The 16,802-nt window shown below is 43.8% G+C and overlaps 1 protein-coding gene across 3 annotated transcripts in view; it reads right to left on the reverse strand.

Moving 5' to 3' along the window:
* The window catches only part of ttll11 (tubulin tyrosine ligase-like family, member 11), a 196,156-nt gene that overhangs the window by 106,611 nt on the left and 72,743 nt on the right, over positions 1-16,802 (reverse strand). For all 3 annotated transcript variants that reach the window (XM_078426022.1, XM_078426024.1, XM_078426025.1), the window contains 2 exons: positions 15,959-16,534; positions 12,514-12,609 (listed from right to left, as the gene is read on the reverse strand). In XM_078426022.1, the coding sequence (XP_078282148.1) occupies positions 12,514-12,609; positions 15,959-16,534 (672 nt within the window). The remainder of the gene's footprint in view (positions 1-12,513; positions 12,610-15,958; positions 16,535-16,802) is intronic.

Genomic DNA, 16,802 nt, shown 5'->3' on the forward strand with positions numbered 1-16,802 from the left:
CTTGTGTTAGTGTGCGGGGATCGCTGGTCAGCGAGGACTCGGTGGGCCGAAGGACCTGTTTCCACGCTGTATCTCTAAACTAAACTAAACTAAATTGGGGGCGTGGCTGTGTTCTGCAGCTGCGGCTCACCGGCAGTCTCTCTGTTTTTTTGTTGTTTTTTTGTCATTGTCGTTGTTAAATGTACGTTTTGTTTTATTTTTAATTCTGTGTATGTAGGGGGGTGGTGGGGGGGTTGGGGGAAACCTTTTTTCAAATCTCCTCCTCAACGGAGATGCGACCTTTACCGTGTCGTATCTCCGTTCGCGCTACGGCCTAACATCGTGGAGTCGGCGGCCTCCAGCTGGGATCGACCTCAAAGACTCCGGTCGCAGGGCCTGGACTTACCATCTCGGGAGTTCGCAGGTGACCGGCCTGGTGACCGGCTTTTGGGAGCTCCAGCCGTAGCAGCTTCGACCGCCCCGAAGCGCGAGGTATGATCAACCCGCCCGCAGGCCCTTCATCGCCCTGCGTGGCTCGGCCGCAGCACTTTCCATCGCCCGGTGGGGGCTCAGGACCTTCATCGGCCTGCTCGGCTCGGCCCTGGGACTTTCCATCGCCCGGTGGGGGCTCAGGACTTTCATCGGCCTGCTCGGCTCGGCTCTGGGACTTTCCATCGCCCGGTGGGGGCTTCAAACAGTTGGGAGCCTCGATCACCTCGTGGCACCACGGGAGAAGAATGAGGAGGAGATAAGACTTTGCCTTCCATCACAGTGAGGGTGTGCCTAGAGCAATCACTGTGATGGCTGTTTTGTGTAAAAAATTATATCTGTGTGTCTTGTGCTTTTTAATGTCTACTGCCAGACCCTGACGTGAGAGGACGCTGGCGTTGAGTATTAGCCGCTTTTCCGTCAGGATAGTTTGTCTGTTTGTTTCTATGTTAATTGTTTTTGTAAAGCGCTTTGAGCATGTGATAAGGCGCTATATAAAATAAATGGATTATTATTATTATTATTAAACTAAACTAAACTAAACTAAAGTAGTGCAAGACTGTGATGTGAAAGATACATCTTCTGGATGCGCTGGGACACGTCCTCAGTGATGTGACCTGGGATCGTCGGGTATTTCGGGTCTCACAACATCAGACACCCTCGCCCAGGCGACCCAGCCGGTGTTGATCAGACCCCGACTTACGTCCCAGCAGCAACCGCCCATGGATCAGCCCTCTTAATCCAAAGCCACCTAGTGGCTTTCTCTGCGGCTTCGCTTGCGGATTGAATGACCCTCATTGCCAGCCCCGTAATGCCCAATTGGTTGAGGACTTTGCAAAGTGAGCATCCTGCAAAGCCTCTACAGCCCACCTCTATGGGTTCATAGTATGTCTTCCAGCCTCCTTCCCGGCACATCTCCAGCTCCTGGTACTTTGCGCATTTCCTCTCATCAGCGTCTTCAATACGTTCTTCCCAGGGCACTGTCAGCTCCAGAATGATCAGCTGTTTTATCACTTCAGAGGTGATGATCATGTCAGGCCGGAGTGATGTTGCTGTGATGTGCTGTGGAAATTTCAGGTGGTGTTTGGTGTTACTGATGGCAGTGGCTATGCTCTCAGCAACCACCTTGAGCACCTGGTCATGGCGCCACCCATAACGACCTTCGCCAAGGGACTTTGGGCAGCTGCTGAGGAGATGTTCTAATGATCCTCTTCCGGAGCAAAGTAGGCAGGAAGGTGTCACGCTCTTGCCCCAGACGTGGAGGTTTGCTGGGCTTGGTAGGGCATCGTAGACAGCTTGGACAAGGAACCGGACGTGCTGGAAGTCTGCCTGCATGATGTTTGACCAGGTAATCCTGCGCTGCGCTATGCTCTCCCACCTTGTCCATGCTCCATGCTCCCTGCTGCCTGAGCCCCACCGTCCTGCTCACACGCTCTTCCTCCACACCTGCTCGGACCTCTTCCCGGATTAGATGGTGTCTCTTCTTGCCCTGGGCCTTGTCAGCCTGGGTCTTAGGGAAGTATCCCAACCCCGCTCTGCCAGTTGCCATGACTCCCACCAATGCCTTTTGCCTTAAGCGTGACTCTGCCACCTCCAAAGCTTTCTCCGCCCTCCATTTCCTCCCTGTTCTCGCCTCGATGCCAGCCGATGACACCTTTTGGTCCCTGGAGTCCCTGTACTGTAGGGCTTCTCTTGACCGTGCCACCATAAACTCTTCAGTGAGGCCACTGAATGGGAGCTGTAAGATGTTACTGGTCCCGTACAGCGCTGCACTGTTGAGGCTGCAGGGAAGGTTGTGGTCGATGGAACAGCGTAAACCAGGAGAGGCCACAGGACTCGGGGCAGGATGGAATGCTGATAGATCCAGGCTTTGAATCTGTCAGGGAGACCTGACTTGTCGACTTTGGTGAGCCAGGCTTCAAGGTCTTCGATGGACTTTTTAATGGCGGCAGAGTCTTTCAGAGTTGCGTCAAAAAGCTTCCCCAAACTCTTGATAGGTTGCTCAGTGATGGAGGGAATGGCAGTTCCGGATAATAAGTGGAATTTGTCAGTCACCTTCCCCTTCTTCAGCACCATGGACCTTAACTTGGTTGGCTTGACACTCATCCTTGCCCAGGTGATAAGTTTCTCAAGACTTTGCAGGATCCACCTACTCCCTGGGACCGATGTTGTGGTGATGGTAAGGTCATCCATAAAAGCTTTGGGGGCTGTCGTACACCAGACTTGGTTAGGGGGCCTCTGCATTCCACCTCGGCTGACTTGGCCACCATGTTCATGGCAAGAGCAAAAAGAATAACAGAAATGGTGCAGCCCGTTATTATTCCTTTCCCAAACCGATGCCAGTCTGATGTTTGTGACCCAGAAGTCACCCTCAGCCTAAAATTATGGTAATAATCCAGGATCAGGACCTTGATCTTGCTGGGAACATGGTGGCGGTGTAGTGCAAGCTCAACCAGTCTGTGCCGCATGGACCCATAGGCATTGGCCAAGTCCAACCACAGAACAACTAGGTCGCCTCTGTTTTCATGGGCTTCTCTGATGAGCTGCGTGACTACTCCAGTGTGCTCCAAGCAGCCGGGAACTCCAGGAATCCCACCCTTCTGCACAGAGGGGTCGATATAGCTGTTTTTGAAAAGAAACTCAGTTAATCTTTGGGAGACAATGCTCAAAAACACATTCCCTTCGAGCTCAGCAGCGAGATTGACCGAAACTGATTGATGTTCTTTGAGTTTTCCTCTTTCGGGATCCAAACTCCCTCAGCGCACCTCCACTGGTCAGCAACTCTCCCCCTTCGCCATACCACCAAGATCTTCCATTGGTGTGGAAGGAGCTCTGGACAGCGCTTGTACACTATGTATGGTATGCCACTAGGGCCTGGAGCAGAGGCTGAGGCCTTGATGACCTCCTCAACCTCCTTCAGACTTGGCTCCCTCAGATTGAACTCTGTTGTTGGGGGGACTGGGCTGATGAGAGCTTTGTTGGGTTTGAGCTCCTGTTCCCTCATCGGATCGCTCAGGGTGCCATGGAGGAAGCGATTGACTTCATCTGTTGAGCACATGAGGCGGCCACTGTGCTTGTCCCCAAGTAATCCCCTGGTAAAGCCAAAGGGATTGGCAATGAACACAGCTCGCTTCCTGGCTCTCTCTCTTCCTCTTTTCCTGTGCCACTCTGCTCTGCGGAGGATCATAAGCCTTTTCCTTAGGATGTTTCGTAGGTTGGCCAAGGCTTGTTTCTCCTCTTTGGTAGATGTCTTGTACTGGTCTTTGAGGGTTCGAAGCAGTTCATGGTGTAGGTGCTGGTTACCTTTCTCACCATGGCCAAATCTTTCAGTTATGTTTACAAATCATTCTGATATCAAAGCAGATAACCCTCTACTTTCCCCTCAATTAAACTAAAGAGTAAAAAAGAAAGCAGTGCCTAATGACAATAACCAACTGCATTGTAAAATTGCTACCTCTGAAAGGGAATTATTTTCCAACCTGAAACAAGCAAAGACAGCAATCTAAGACTAATTAGGCAGGTTGAGTGGGATTCAAAAGCTTGGATCCCATTCATAGGTCACCATTAAAGGTGCTTCCTATTCTTCAAATAAATTAGTTTTCAGTCAGAAATTAAATTCTGCCTAACTTTACAGAACAATCAATAAGGCCATCAGGATCTAGTTCATTCCAGTTACTTTAAAGTTGCTACAAGTCTGCAAAGCAGCCATGCATATTTAAGCTCCTGCTCCATCTCCTGGGCATAGATTGCCAAGTGTGTTTGAGCACACTACTGTAGATCAGGAGTGATGACACAGACATACAGTTCTATTCAGGTTAGATCAGGCAAATACACTTACAGTAGTATACACTCTGATTCCTGATCCACAAAGACAACATTGCTGGCAGTATTCTATAGAGACCCCAGTAAATGCACTTTTAGATTTATTAAATACTAGACCAAGTGGACCCATTGGGCCCAAACCACTCCTGCATTGGTGCAGCACCCTCTCCTCCCCCAGTCCGCCCAGTCCCCTCTCCCCCCCACTCCCTCCTCCCCTCTCTCTCCCCCTCGCCCCCTCCCCCCCTTTCCCCTTCCCTCCCTCTCTCCCTCCCCCACGCTCCCCTCCTCCCTCCCTACCCCCCTCCCCTTCCCCCCCTCTCCCCCTCCAACCCCCCACCTCCTACCCTCCCCTCCTCCCTCTCCCCCTCTCGTTCCCTCCCCCTCCACTTCCCTCCCCCTCCCCTTCCCTCTCCCCCCTCCCTCCCTCCCCCTACCCCCGCCCTCCCTCCTCCTCCTCCCCCTTCCTTCCCCCCCTCCCCTTGCCCCCCCCCCAGCTCCCTCTCCCTCCCCTCCCCCTAATGTTGCCTCTCCTGCATTGGTGCAGCACCCTCTCCTCCCCCACTCCCTCCCTCCTCCCCCTCCCTTCCCTCCTCCCCCCCTCCCCCACCCCCCCATCCCCCCCCTCCTCCCTCCACCACCTCCCCACCCTCCCCCCCTCTCCCTCCCCCTCCCCCCTCCCCCCTCTCCCTCCTCCACCCTCCCTCCCTCCTCCCCCCCCCTCCCTCCTCCCCCCCCTCCCTCCTCCCCCCCCCATCCCTCCCTCCCCACTCCACCATTTTGGCTTTAGTTCCCCGGCGGCCATCTTATGTAAGTATAGGCACGGATCCGGTGGCCATCTTACGTAAGTATAGGCGCGGATCCGGTAGCCATCTTATGTAAGTATAGTCGCGGATACGGCGGCCATCTTGCGTAAGTATTGGATTAACTGGCCCCCGACTGCGCATGTGCGGTTTTTCTTAAACTTTGAAATGTGAATAACTTAAAAAATATAACACTGATTTCAATAAAACTTCTTCCATTAGCACCAAAGGGACAACGGTGAGTAAGGTGGGCCTAAAATTGTCGCGCTATCATATACTGTTTTGGCTGTAGTTCAGGAACAAACAAACAAACAAACAAACAAACAAGAGTTTTAGTATATAGATATAGGATAGTCTTGTGGGACAGCATATTGATACATATACAGTAATTTACAAGACCAAATGAATGGCCAACCATCTTTCCAAGTGTAAAGTCGAATATTTTAAAACCTTACTGATTATGCAATAATCACTTATCATCCAATATATATAATGGGAAACCCCTATACTTTCCACTCAGGGAATCATATGACGCTACATGAAAGAGAAGGGATCCATGAAGCTTGCTGTCAGAAAGAAACAGCAAACTGAATGATCATTCACAACTCAAACCACCAAGACAAAAACAAGGATAATGTTGAACATGACTAGAATTATGAGTGGATGAAAATATTCCTGGTGTTATGTACTTACTCACATTTTCAGCAAGATTATTGATAATGGCAATTCAGTTCTTCACTACTGCCAATTTAAAAAATGCTAATCATCATGTTACATTATATTAATTCAGGACAATTAATTAAGGACCATTGATTAATTGAACAATTAATTCAGGACTAATATTAAGGATGAGGTTCAGAGTACTTACAAACACATGATAAATTAAACCAAAGTCAGCATAGTTTTGAGAAGGGGAAATTTTGCCTGAAAAATCTGTTGGAATTCTTTGAGGAAGACAGGATAGACAAAGGAGAGTCAGTGGATGTTGTTCACTTGGATTTTCAGAAGGACTTTGATAAGGTGTCACACGCTACTTAAGAAGATCACAGACCATGGAGGGAGGATAAAGCATGGGTAGCAGGTTGGCTGAATGACAGAAGGTAAAGTGTGGGAATAAAGAGGGATTTTCTGGTTGGCTGCCAGTGACTGCTGGTGTTCTGCAGGGATCGGGTGTTGCATCCACTATTCTTCGCATTGTATATTAATGAATTGGAAGATGCAATTGATGACTTTGTCGCCAAGTTTGCAGATGATACGGAGAAAAAGTGGAGGGCAGGTAGTTTTGAGGAAGCAGGCAATCTGCAGATGGACTTGGACAGATTGGGAGAATGGGCAAAGAAGTGACAGATGGAATACGGTGTAACAAAGTATACGGTCATACACTTTGGTAGTAGGAATAAAGGCATAGACTATTTGCTAAATGGGGAGAGGATTCAGAAATCATAGGTGCAGAGACCTGGGAGTGCTGGTGCAGGATTCCCAAAAGGTTAAGTTGCAGGTTGAATCAGTCGTAAGTAGTAAGTAGGAAGTAGTAATCAAATGTAATGTTAGCATTCATTTCAAAAGGGATAGAATATAAAAGAAGGGATGTAATGCTCAAGCTGTCAGACAGTCAGCATTTGGTCACCACTAGTCAGACAGCATTTAGAGTATTGTGAGTAGTTTTGGGCCCCATATCCGAGGGGGGATGTGCTAGCATACGAGAGGATCCAGAGGTAGTTTACGAGGATCATCCCGGGAACGATTGGGTTAACGTATGAGGAGCATCTGATTGCTCAGGGCTTGTACTCGTTGGGAGTTTAGAAGGATGGTGGGGGGGGCGGGGGGGTCTAATTGAAACTTACAGAATAGTGAAAGGCCTGGATCGAGTCGATGTGCAGAGGATGTTTCCACCAGTGGGAGAATCTAAGACCAGAGGGCACAGCCTCCGAATAAAAGGACGTACCTTTAGAAAGGAGATGAGGAGGAATTTCTTTAGTCAGAGGGTGATGAATCTGTGGAATTCATTGCCACTGATGGCTGTGGAGGCCAAGTAATTGGGTATTTATAAAGCAGAGATTGACAGGTTCTTGATTAGTAAGGGTGTTAAAAGTTACAGGGAGATGGCAGGAGAATGTGGTTGACAGAGAAAGATAGATCAGCCATGATTGAATGGCGGAGTAGACTCGAAGGGCCGAATGGCCTAATTCTGCTCCTATGGATTATGACATAAATATGTCAATGAAGAGAACATCAAAAATTAATAAACCAAGCAAGATAAATTATATGACACCTTTGCTTAAAAAGGAATCACTATTAATTCAACACCAGAATCAATATGGAATGCTAGAAATTGCAAGCTGATAAATCTGTTTCATAGTCTTTCATTTTTATATTTATTAAAGCAATGGGTAAGGAGAGCTAATATTTCCTTTTGAGGCATGTGAGGTCTATTCACTTTTTGCGACTGTCATTAAATTTCATGAAATACAGATTTATGTGGTGATAATTATAAAAATGCATTTCCATCTTATGAGCCAGATTTATTAGTGTTATGACCATTCCACTACTTTATAACTGTGTATTTATTATGTGCAATTTGATTTATATATTGTTGTATTGGCATAATGTAACTTTTCTTTGGAAAATGAAATAGTTATACCGATCTGGAAAAATTACTAAATTGCTTTCCACTGGATCACCAATATATTTTGCAATAAAGTGGTGGGACATTTATAAATTCAGCAATTTAATGGGCTCAAAGAATGAACAGCATTCTTGGAATTGTATTTACTAATTTATGTATGGAAATTGCAGACGTCAAGGAGCAGATCACACAGATATCTTATTTGAAAATGGTACTAACTGCAATATGATTAGGAAAGAGATAAGCTGAAGAAAGCTCAATGCAGAATAAATTTGTTCAAAAAATGCAATACAGAATGTTTAGTATTATACAAACATACGTAGATATTATCTATAATATGAGTCATAACATGAGAGCTAAAACAGGTGGCTCATTGTATATGTTGGATTACTGGTGGAAACATTTCGAATCAAACCATTGGTGCTTTCAAGGTAATACTTCATTATAGAAGCAATTTATCTTTTTTTTGTGCAAAAATGTACTCCCTTCCAAAAATTAAAAGGTTTGCAAAGTAATCTACCAAGGGGTCTATTAAATGAAATATAGAGTCTTCCAAATATTAAGAGTCTTTCACAAGATAAGTACAGTGCACTCCATAATGTTTGGGACAAAGACCCATCATTTATTTATTTGCCTCTGTACTCCACAATTTGAGATATGTAGTAGAAAAAATTACATGTGGTTAAAGTGCACATTGTCAGATTTTATTAAAGGGTATTTTTATACATTTTGGTTTCACCATGTAGAAATTACGGCTGTGTTTATACATCATCCCCCCATTTCAGGGCACCATAATGTGTGGGACACATGGCTTTATGGTTTGTAATTGCTCAGGTGTGTTTAAATGCCTCCTTAATGCAGGTATAAGAGAGCTCTCGGCAGTCTCTCTAGTCTTTCCTCCAGCCTTTCCATCACCTTTGGAAACTTTTATTGCTGTTTATCAACATGAGGGCAAAAGTTGTGCCAATGAAAGTCAAAGAAGCCATTATGAGACTGAGAAACAAGAATTAAACTGTTAGAGACATCAGCCAAACCTTAGGCTTATCAAAATCAACTGTTTGGAATATCATTAAGAAGAAAGAGAGCACTGGTGAGCTTATTAATCGCAAAGGGACTGGCAGGCCAAGGAAGACCTCCACAGCTCATGACAGAAGAATTCTCTCTATAATACAGACAAATTCCCAAACACCTATCTGACAGATCAGAAACACTCTTCAAGAGTCAGGTAAGGATTTGTCAATGACCACTGTCTGCAGAAGACTTCATGAACAGAAATACAGAGGCTACACTGCAAGATGCAAACCACTGGTTAGCCGCAAAAATAGGATGGCCAGGTTACAGTTTGCCAAGAAGTACTTAAAAGAGCAACCACAGTTCTGGAAAAAGGTCTTGCGGACAGATGAGACGAAGATTAACTTATATCAGAGTGATGGCAAGAGCAAAGTATTGAGGAGAGAAGGAACTGCCCAAGATCCAAAGCATACCACCTCATCTGTGAAATACGGTGTCGGGGTGTTGTGGCCTGGGCATGTATGGCTGCTGAAGGTACTGGCTCACTTATCTTCATTGATGATACAACTGCTGATGGTAGTAGCATAATTAATTCTGAAGTGTATAGACACAGCCTATCTGCTCATGTTCAAACAAATGCCTCAAAACTCATTGGTCGGCGGTTCATTCTACAGCAAGACAATGATGCCAAACATACTGCTAAAGCAACAAAGGAGTTTTTCAAAGCTCAAAAATGATCAATTCTTGAGTGGCCAAGTCAATCACCCGAACTGAACCCAATTGAGCATGTCTTTTATATGCTGAAGAGAAAACTGAAGAGGACTAGCCCCCCAAACAAGCAGAAGCTAAAGATGGCTGCAATACAGGCCTGGCAGTGCATCACCAGAGAAGACTCCCAGCAACTGGTGATGTCCATGAATCACAGACTTCAGGCAGTCATTGCATGCAAAGGATATGCAACAAAGTACTAAATATGACTACTTTCATTTACATGACATTGCTGTGTCCCAAACATTATGCTGCCCTGAAATAGGGGGACTATGTATAAACACTGCTGTAATTTCTACATGATGAAACCAACATGTATAAAAATAGCCTTTAATAAAATCTGACAATGTGCACTTTAACCACTTGTGATTTTTTTTCTATTACAAATCTCAAATTGCGGAGTACAGAGGCAAATAAATAAATGATGGGTCTTTGTCCCAAACATTATGGAGGGCACTGTATAGATAAAAAAAGATACTTAGCCCAAATTAGTGAATTAATTCCAAAATATCCTGCAGTCTGCTCATTGCAGCATCCACTTGTTTACTGAATAATTACTGAATTTGCTTCTATAATATCCAGGGGCAATTTAGATGTAGTTTATGGGAAAAAAATTAAAAATTGTATCATTTGTCTTTCATTAATTTGAACTGATCTCCTTGATAATTTTTTTCCTATGTACCTTATACATGCACACTACCATCCGGTCGCATTAAAATGCTTAGGGATATATCTCTGCATTAGTGTCGACACTCCACTTTCAATGTCATAGTGATCAAAATTGGATGTTACCTCAGGATTGATTCAATCAGATTACTACACAATTCTTTCATGACTTTCTCCCTATAGTTTTGGTTATGCAGTTCAACATCCTTGAGTGGATATTCTGCATTGACTGGACCTATTGAACATCATGCCCACTAACAGTTCTTGAATTCTTTTAACTTTAAATGAGCCATTTCATTATAATTTATAATTTCCCATTTTTCTTTTATTCAGGTAACTGACTTTGCTGTATTAAAATAATGACAGTGAGCTTGTAATAAGCAACATCATAGAAACAGAACATTGATTAGTACAACACAGGAGCATGCCCTTCAGCCCATAATGACTTCAGCCCATGATGCAAAGATAGCCCTTCAGCCCATGCTGCCAAGATAAATTAATCTCATCAACCTGCACATGATCCATATCCCTCCATTCTCTGCATATCTACGTGCCTATTCAAAAGCCCCTTAAACACCACTATCGTATCTGCTTCAACCCCCCCCCCCCTCCCCCCCCCCCCTTAGCAGTACAATCCAGGCTCTGTAAAATAACTTGCTCCACACATCTCCTTTAAACCTGCACATCTCAACATCTCAGCTGAAAGCTATGCCATCTATAATGTGACATTTCCACCCTGGGAAAAAGGTTCTGATGGTCAACCATCTTATAATTTTATATACTTTGAATTAATTTTCCTTTTGTTTATTCTGTTATCTATGAATACCATGTTTACAGGCCTATTATGCTGCTGCAGATAATTTAATTGTTTTGTTTTTGATACAAATGGCAATTAAACACTCTTGTCCTCAATCTCCAGCATTCCAGAGGAAACAACCCAAGTATGTCCAATCTCGTAATACCATGCATCATCTTTGGAAAGCTCTTCTGCGCCCTTTCCAAAGCCCCCATATCCTTCTTGTATGTGGAATGACTGGAACTGCACACAATACTCCAAATATGGTCTAACTAAAGTCCTATAAAGCTGCATCATGATTTCTTGACTCTTAGACTCAATGCCCCAACCATTGACGGCAAGCATACCATATAATGTATAGAAACAAAGAACTGCAGATGTTGCTTTAAACCAAAGATAGACACAAAGTGCTGCAGTAACTCAGTGGGTCAGGCAGCATCTCTGGAGAATTTTACTTCAGAAAGTTACCAGAGATCTTTATCTCCAGAGATGCTGCCTGACCCGCTGAGTTACACCAGCACTTTGTGTCTATCTTTCACAAACATACCATCTGCCTTTTTTACAACACTATCTATTTGTGTTGCTGCTGTCAGGGAGTTATGGACTTGGACCCTAAGTCCAAGTTATTTGTTTCTTTGTTGAACCCTCTGTTCAACAATGTTCTTAAAGGGATTTGACATTCATTGTATATTTTCCCATTGCATTCGACCTCGCAAAGTGCAACACCTCACATTTGCTCGGATTAAACTACATCTGACATTTCTCTGCCCATTTCTGTCGCCTATGTATATCCCGCTGTATACTTTAACTGCCCCTGACGCAAGCAAACTCGGTGTCATCTGCAAAGTTACCAACTAATCCTTATATATTTACGTTCAAGTCATATATATATATCACAAACAACAGAGGTCCCAGCACAGATTCCTGCTGAACTACACTAGTTACAGACCTCCAGCCTGAATATTGACTACAGTTATTCCACTACAAGATCTGTCTTCTATTAAAGAAACAAATAAGGTTCAAAGAAAATTGCAAACTTGGCAATCTGTACTGGGAAAATAGTCCACAGTAAATAAGGCACAAATATTCATATCCCACTCCTCAAATTGATACCTTTATACCAATCCAAATGCTAAATGTTGTGCAGAATTGCGCATAAAACAGGTTTAGGTGAAAGAGGCCATCTCCCGAACCTTCTTATCAAAAAATAAAATTTAATACTTGCATGTGAGCAGAAAAACATGTACTACAGCAGCACAATGTGACAACAGTGTGCAAAAGAGGAAATCTTCATTGGGCTACTTAAGTTTGGAATTTAAAGTTGCCTATTCCATGATTTGACAAGAACAAAGAAAAACTTACCACAGTTAACATAAATAATCTCAGTGGGGACTCCGAACCAACCCAAATGCATTTGCCATTGTTATGAAATCACAATTGACTATGGTGTAAGATATAACACTACTACTAAAACAATATGTACTGGCTGTGCCAATGTTTTCCTTTTTTTTAAGGGCAGATATTTCCAATGCACTGATTGACGCAGGGAACCTTACCTCTTGTTCGTGTTCTATTTTCATGCTGGGATTGGCATTCACTTCCAATAAAACAGGCTTCATGTTTTTCATGAGGAGAATATCAAATCCTAAAATCTGTGCAAACAAAAATTAAATTAAAAAAGCATTAGTTATTACATTTTGATAAATCATTTCAACTATCAGCCTCAACTTATTACTCAGTCCTGAAGGCGGTAGGGGCAGTGACTATAATAAGATTTTAAAAATCTCAAGAGAAAGTTAATTAAAAAAAACAAAGATAGATTAGAATAGATCCAACTTTCATAAGATAGGAAGGGAATCAGGCTGTGTTGTGGTAAAGGAATAGACTTACAGTACAAGACTCGAGCCAACAATAGGATTTTTTCTTTAAAAGTGGATTAGAAAGTTGCATTTTAAACTTATTTAAAAATGTTAAATTTCATAATGTCATGAATAAATCTGTAGGTATAAACTTAACTAACCATATAGCTTGAATAGTACAGGTGTCCGAGATTATGGGGAGAAGGCAGGAGAATGGGGTTAGAAGGGAGAGACAGATCAGCCATTATTGAACGGCAGAGTAGACTTGATGGGCCGAATGGCCCAATTCTACTTCTACGACCTTATGAGCTCTAAGGTCCACTGGAGTATATTAAAGAGCAGATGACAGCATTTCCATGCACCGGTTGCCTTTATCCTTCTTGATGGTAGAGCGGATGTGGAGAGGATGTTTCCACTAGCAGGAGAGTCTAGGACCAGATGTCACAGCCTCAGAATTAAAGGACGTTCCTTTAGGAAGGAGATGAGGAGGAATTTCTTTAGTCAGAGAGAGGTGAATCTGTGGAATGGAAGCCAGGTCAATGAATATTTTTAAGGCAGAGATAGATTATTTTATAGTACAGGTGTTAGGGTTTATGGGGATAAGGCAGGAAAATTAGGTTAGGAGGGAAAGATAGATCAGCCATGATTGAATGGCGGAGTAGACTTGATGGCCTAATTCTGCCCCTATCTGTCCATTTATGACCTTATGAGCTTGCAGGTTTGGGAAGTACTTTTGGACTAGACCAAGCCATTAACTGCAATGAAATTTGTAGGTAGACCGCATAGCAACTGTGTGTTCATGTTAGTTAATGTTAGGGTGTTAATGTGTTAATGTTAGGGTGGTGGATGATATACCAATCTACTGGGCTCCTTTGTCCTGCATGGTTTTGAGTTTCTTGAATATTGTTGGAGCCACATCTAGGCACAAGGAAAATATTCCATCACACTCCTGATTTGTGCTTTCCAGATAGTGGAAATGCTTTGTGAGATCAGGCAGTAATTCAGTTACCACAGCCCCAAGATATGTTGTTAGTGGTAAGCTTGGCCATTGAGCATCAATTGTACGCGGTTAGCTACTCTCTCATTGGAGATGGCCATTGCCTCACATGTGTGTGTCATAAATATTACTTGCTATTTATCATCTCACTGGACCAAAATAGCGGCGCTGCCCTAGCAGCTGCGGCTTACCTGCGGTCCGTTTGTCTTTTGTGTTTTTTGTCTTAATTGTAGTGTGTAGATGTGATGTAGTGTTTTTTGTGGTTGTGTGCTATGTGTGGGGTGGGTGAGGGAACTGTAAAATTGTCTCTTCCAAAACGGAGACCCGACCTTTGTTTCTGGGTCGTGTCTCCGTTCCCGCCGCGGCCTACCATCGGCCAAACACCTGGAGCTGGCGGCCTCCACCTGGGACCACCTGGGCTCTGGTTCGCAGAGCCCGCGGACCGGACTTCGGAGGCTGCGGGAGCGGCTGCGACTCGCCTTCGGAGGCTTCGGCACGGGCTGCGTGGACGTCGGAAGCTCGCCACCCCCTGGGTGGGGGCCGACATCGGGAGCTCCGGCAGCGGCAGCGTCTTCGCCCGCCCTGGATCGCGGGGCTTAGGTCGGCCCGCCACGGACCTTTCACTGTCTGGCGCGGCCTGAAATAGGCCGCGGGATTTTTCTCTGCCCGGTGGGGGCTTCAATGTCGGGAGCCACGACTGCCCCAACGTGCAGCGGCAGCGTCTTCGCCCTCCCCGGATCGCGGGGCTTGGTTCGGCCCGTTGTGGACATTTCACCATCCGGCGCGGCCTGGAACGTGGCAACTTCAACAAATCTGACCGCGGGAGAAGACGGCAGAGGAAGAGAAAAGGCATTCTGGCCTTCCATCACAGTGAGGAGGTGACTGGAGGAGACTGACTGTGATGGATGTTTCTTTTTTTTTGGTTTTGTTTTGCTCTTACTGTTGGACTGTGGGTGGCGAAATCTCGTCCAAAAGGCTTGTTTTTTTTTGGATGACAATAAAGGTAATTCTGATTCTGATTCTGATGCCTGAATGTTGTCTATATTTGTTGCATGCAGACATGCCCTTGTGCATTTTCTGAGGAATTGAGAGTGAACCTGAATTTTGCGCACTCATCAGCAAGAACTCCTACAATTTCTTGTGGAAGTAAGGTTATTTATGAAGTAACTGAAAATGATTGGGCAGTAGGCACAGGAACTTCAAAGATGCCATGATGCTGGATTATTGATTTCCAACATCTATTTTTATTGTGTGAGATTATCCAGCTACTGGAATGTTTTTCCTTTGTTCTCCATTGATTTGCTTTACATGCCAGGGCTCACTGATGCAGTACTTGGTTAAATGTTGCCTTGATATCAAGTGCAATAGCTTACATCTCACCTCTGGGAATTCAAATTTTCAGTACATGTGACCAAGGCTGTAAAAAGGTTTGGAGCCAAGTGTTTCTGATGAAACGTAAATTGAGCATCAGTGAGCAGATTATTGCTGAGTAAATCTTCTCTGACAGCAATATCAATGAAGTATCAATGGAATTTCTGAGGCTATTAAATTTCCTCCTGCTTTAGTTCGATAAAAGGCAGATTTCCTCAGGTCAATCATAGAAAGTACATACAGCACAAGCTCCCTTAATCCCTTACTGAGGCTTCTACTGAAAGTGCGGTGCAGATAATAATTGCATTCATAGAGCGATGATGGCATTGTGGTGGAGTTAGCTAGCATTGGATGGTTAACTAATTGTGTTTGCTTATATTATGTTGAACTGCAAATTTTGAAATTTTGTGCCCGGCTAGAGGTCCACTCCCACATTTTCTACAATTGATTCTTCAACTAATTGGAAAATATTTCAATGAAAAAGCATGCGTCTTCAAACATTGTGTCTCAAAGTGATTTTGCCATTCATTAGCAAATACAAATCTCACCGATTAGCAATGTGTTTCATATCTTGTTGGCCCCTTAGGCCGCTGTACTTAACGAGATTCCACTGTACTTATATTGAGCTATGAGGATAGTGAATATATCAGGCAGTGGGAACAAAACTTAAATCATAAACACATCAAATTCTGCGACATGGAGAAAAAGAGACATAGTAATTTAAACAAATATATTTTGTGCTTAAAGTTAGAACGTTCAATACATTATACTAACCTGGAAACATGTAGGCCCAGGCTTCCCTGGAGGAATATATATTTGATGATAAACTTTTAATTCCGGAATCAGTGCAATAATAGCCCTAATTACCAATGTAATAATATCTGACCACACTTTCTTCACATCATAGCCCCTCAGAGAGAGCTTGGCCAGAACACTTGAAAATGTTCTTTTACTTCCTGTGTTTGCACTGTCAGAATGGACAAAATTTCCACTGTGGACATTCAGAGAGTAATTTGTTAAATGCATAAATACACGATGAAAATTTTTGCTGTTAGGCTCCTGATATGGTTCTGTACAAAATCTACAAAGTCCATCTTTAGCTATGTAGATTTCCAAAGGATCTATTGATTTGAGTAAGACGTACAAACGAATGTCAAATTTCAGTCTGTCGATCAGAAATGGCTTGCTGATGTATTCCTGCACCACTGCTGGCTTGCTGTGGAGGCTAGACATTATTCGGATATCACTAGAATCTTTAATGAGGTAGATGCCATCACCCTGAGATCCTCCATCTGGCTTCACAATGAAGGTAGGCTTCCAAGATGAATCATTTTCTTTTGACAAACGTACCTATGTATCAAAATAATTAAAGTTAGCATTATAACATATTGTCAAATATTCATCAGTGAATAAAGAATCATTAGGCTGTAAGGAAGTAAAACATTTACAGATGCAAGGTTTTCTGCTAAATGCATGCAGTTACTGCTATGATTTTCATCAGTTTTAAAGTCTGCAGACAGGTTTGACTCCATCCTTAAAAATAAAGGAAACATGGATACCTCCACTGTTTCCTATTTCTGTGCCATCAAAGTATCTTTCAAATAAATAGCTCATGGGC

This window comes from Rhinoraja longicauda, chromosome 31 (genome assembly GCF_053455715.1).
Source record: "Rhinoraja longicauda isolate Sanriku21f chromosome 31, sRhiLon1.1, whole genome shotgun sequence".
NCBI classification, from domain to species: domain Eukaryota; kingdom Metazoa; phylum Chordata; class Chondrichthyes; order Rajiformes; family Arhynchobatidae; genus Rhinoraja; species Rhinoraja longicauda.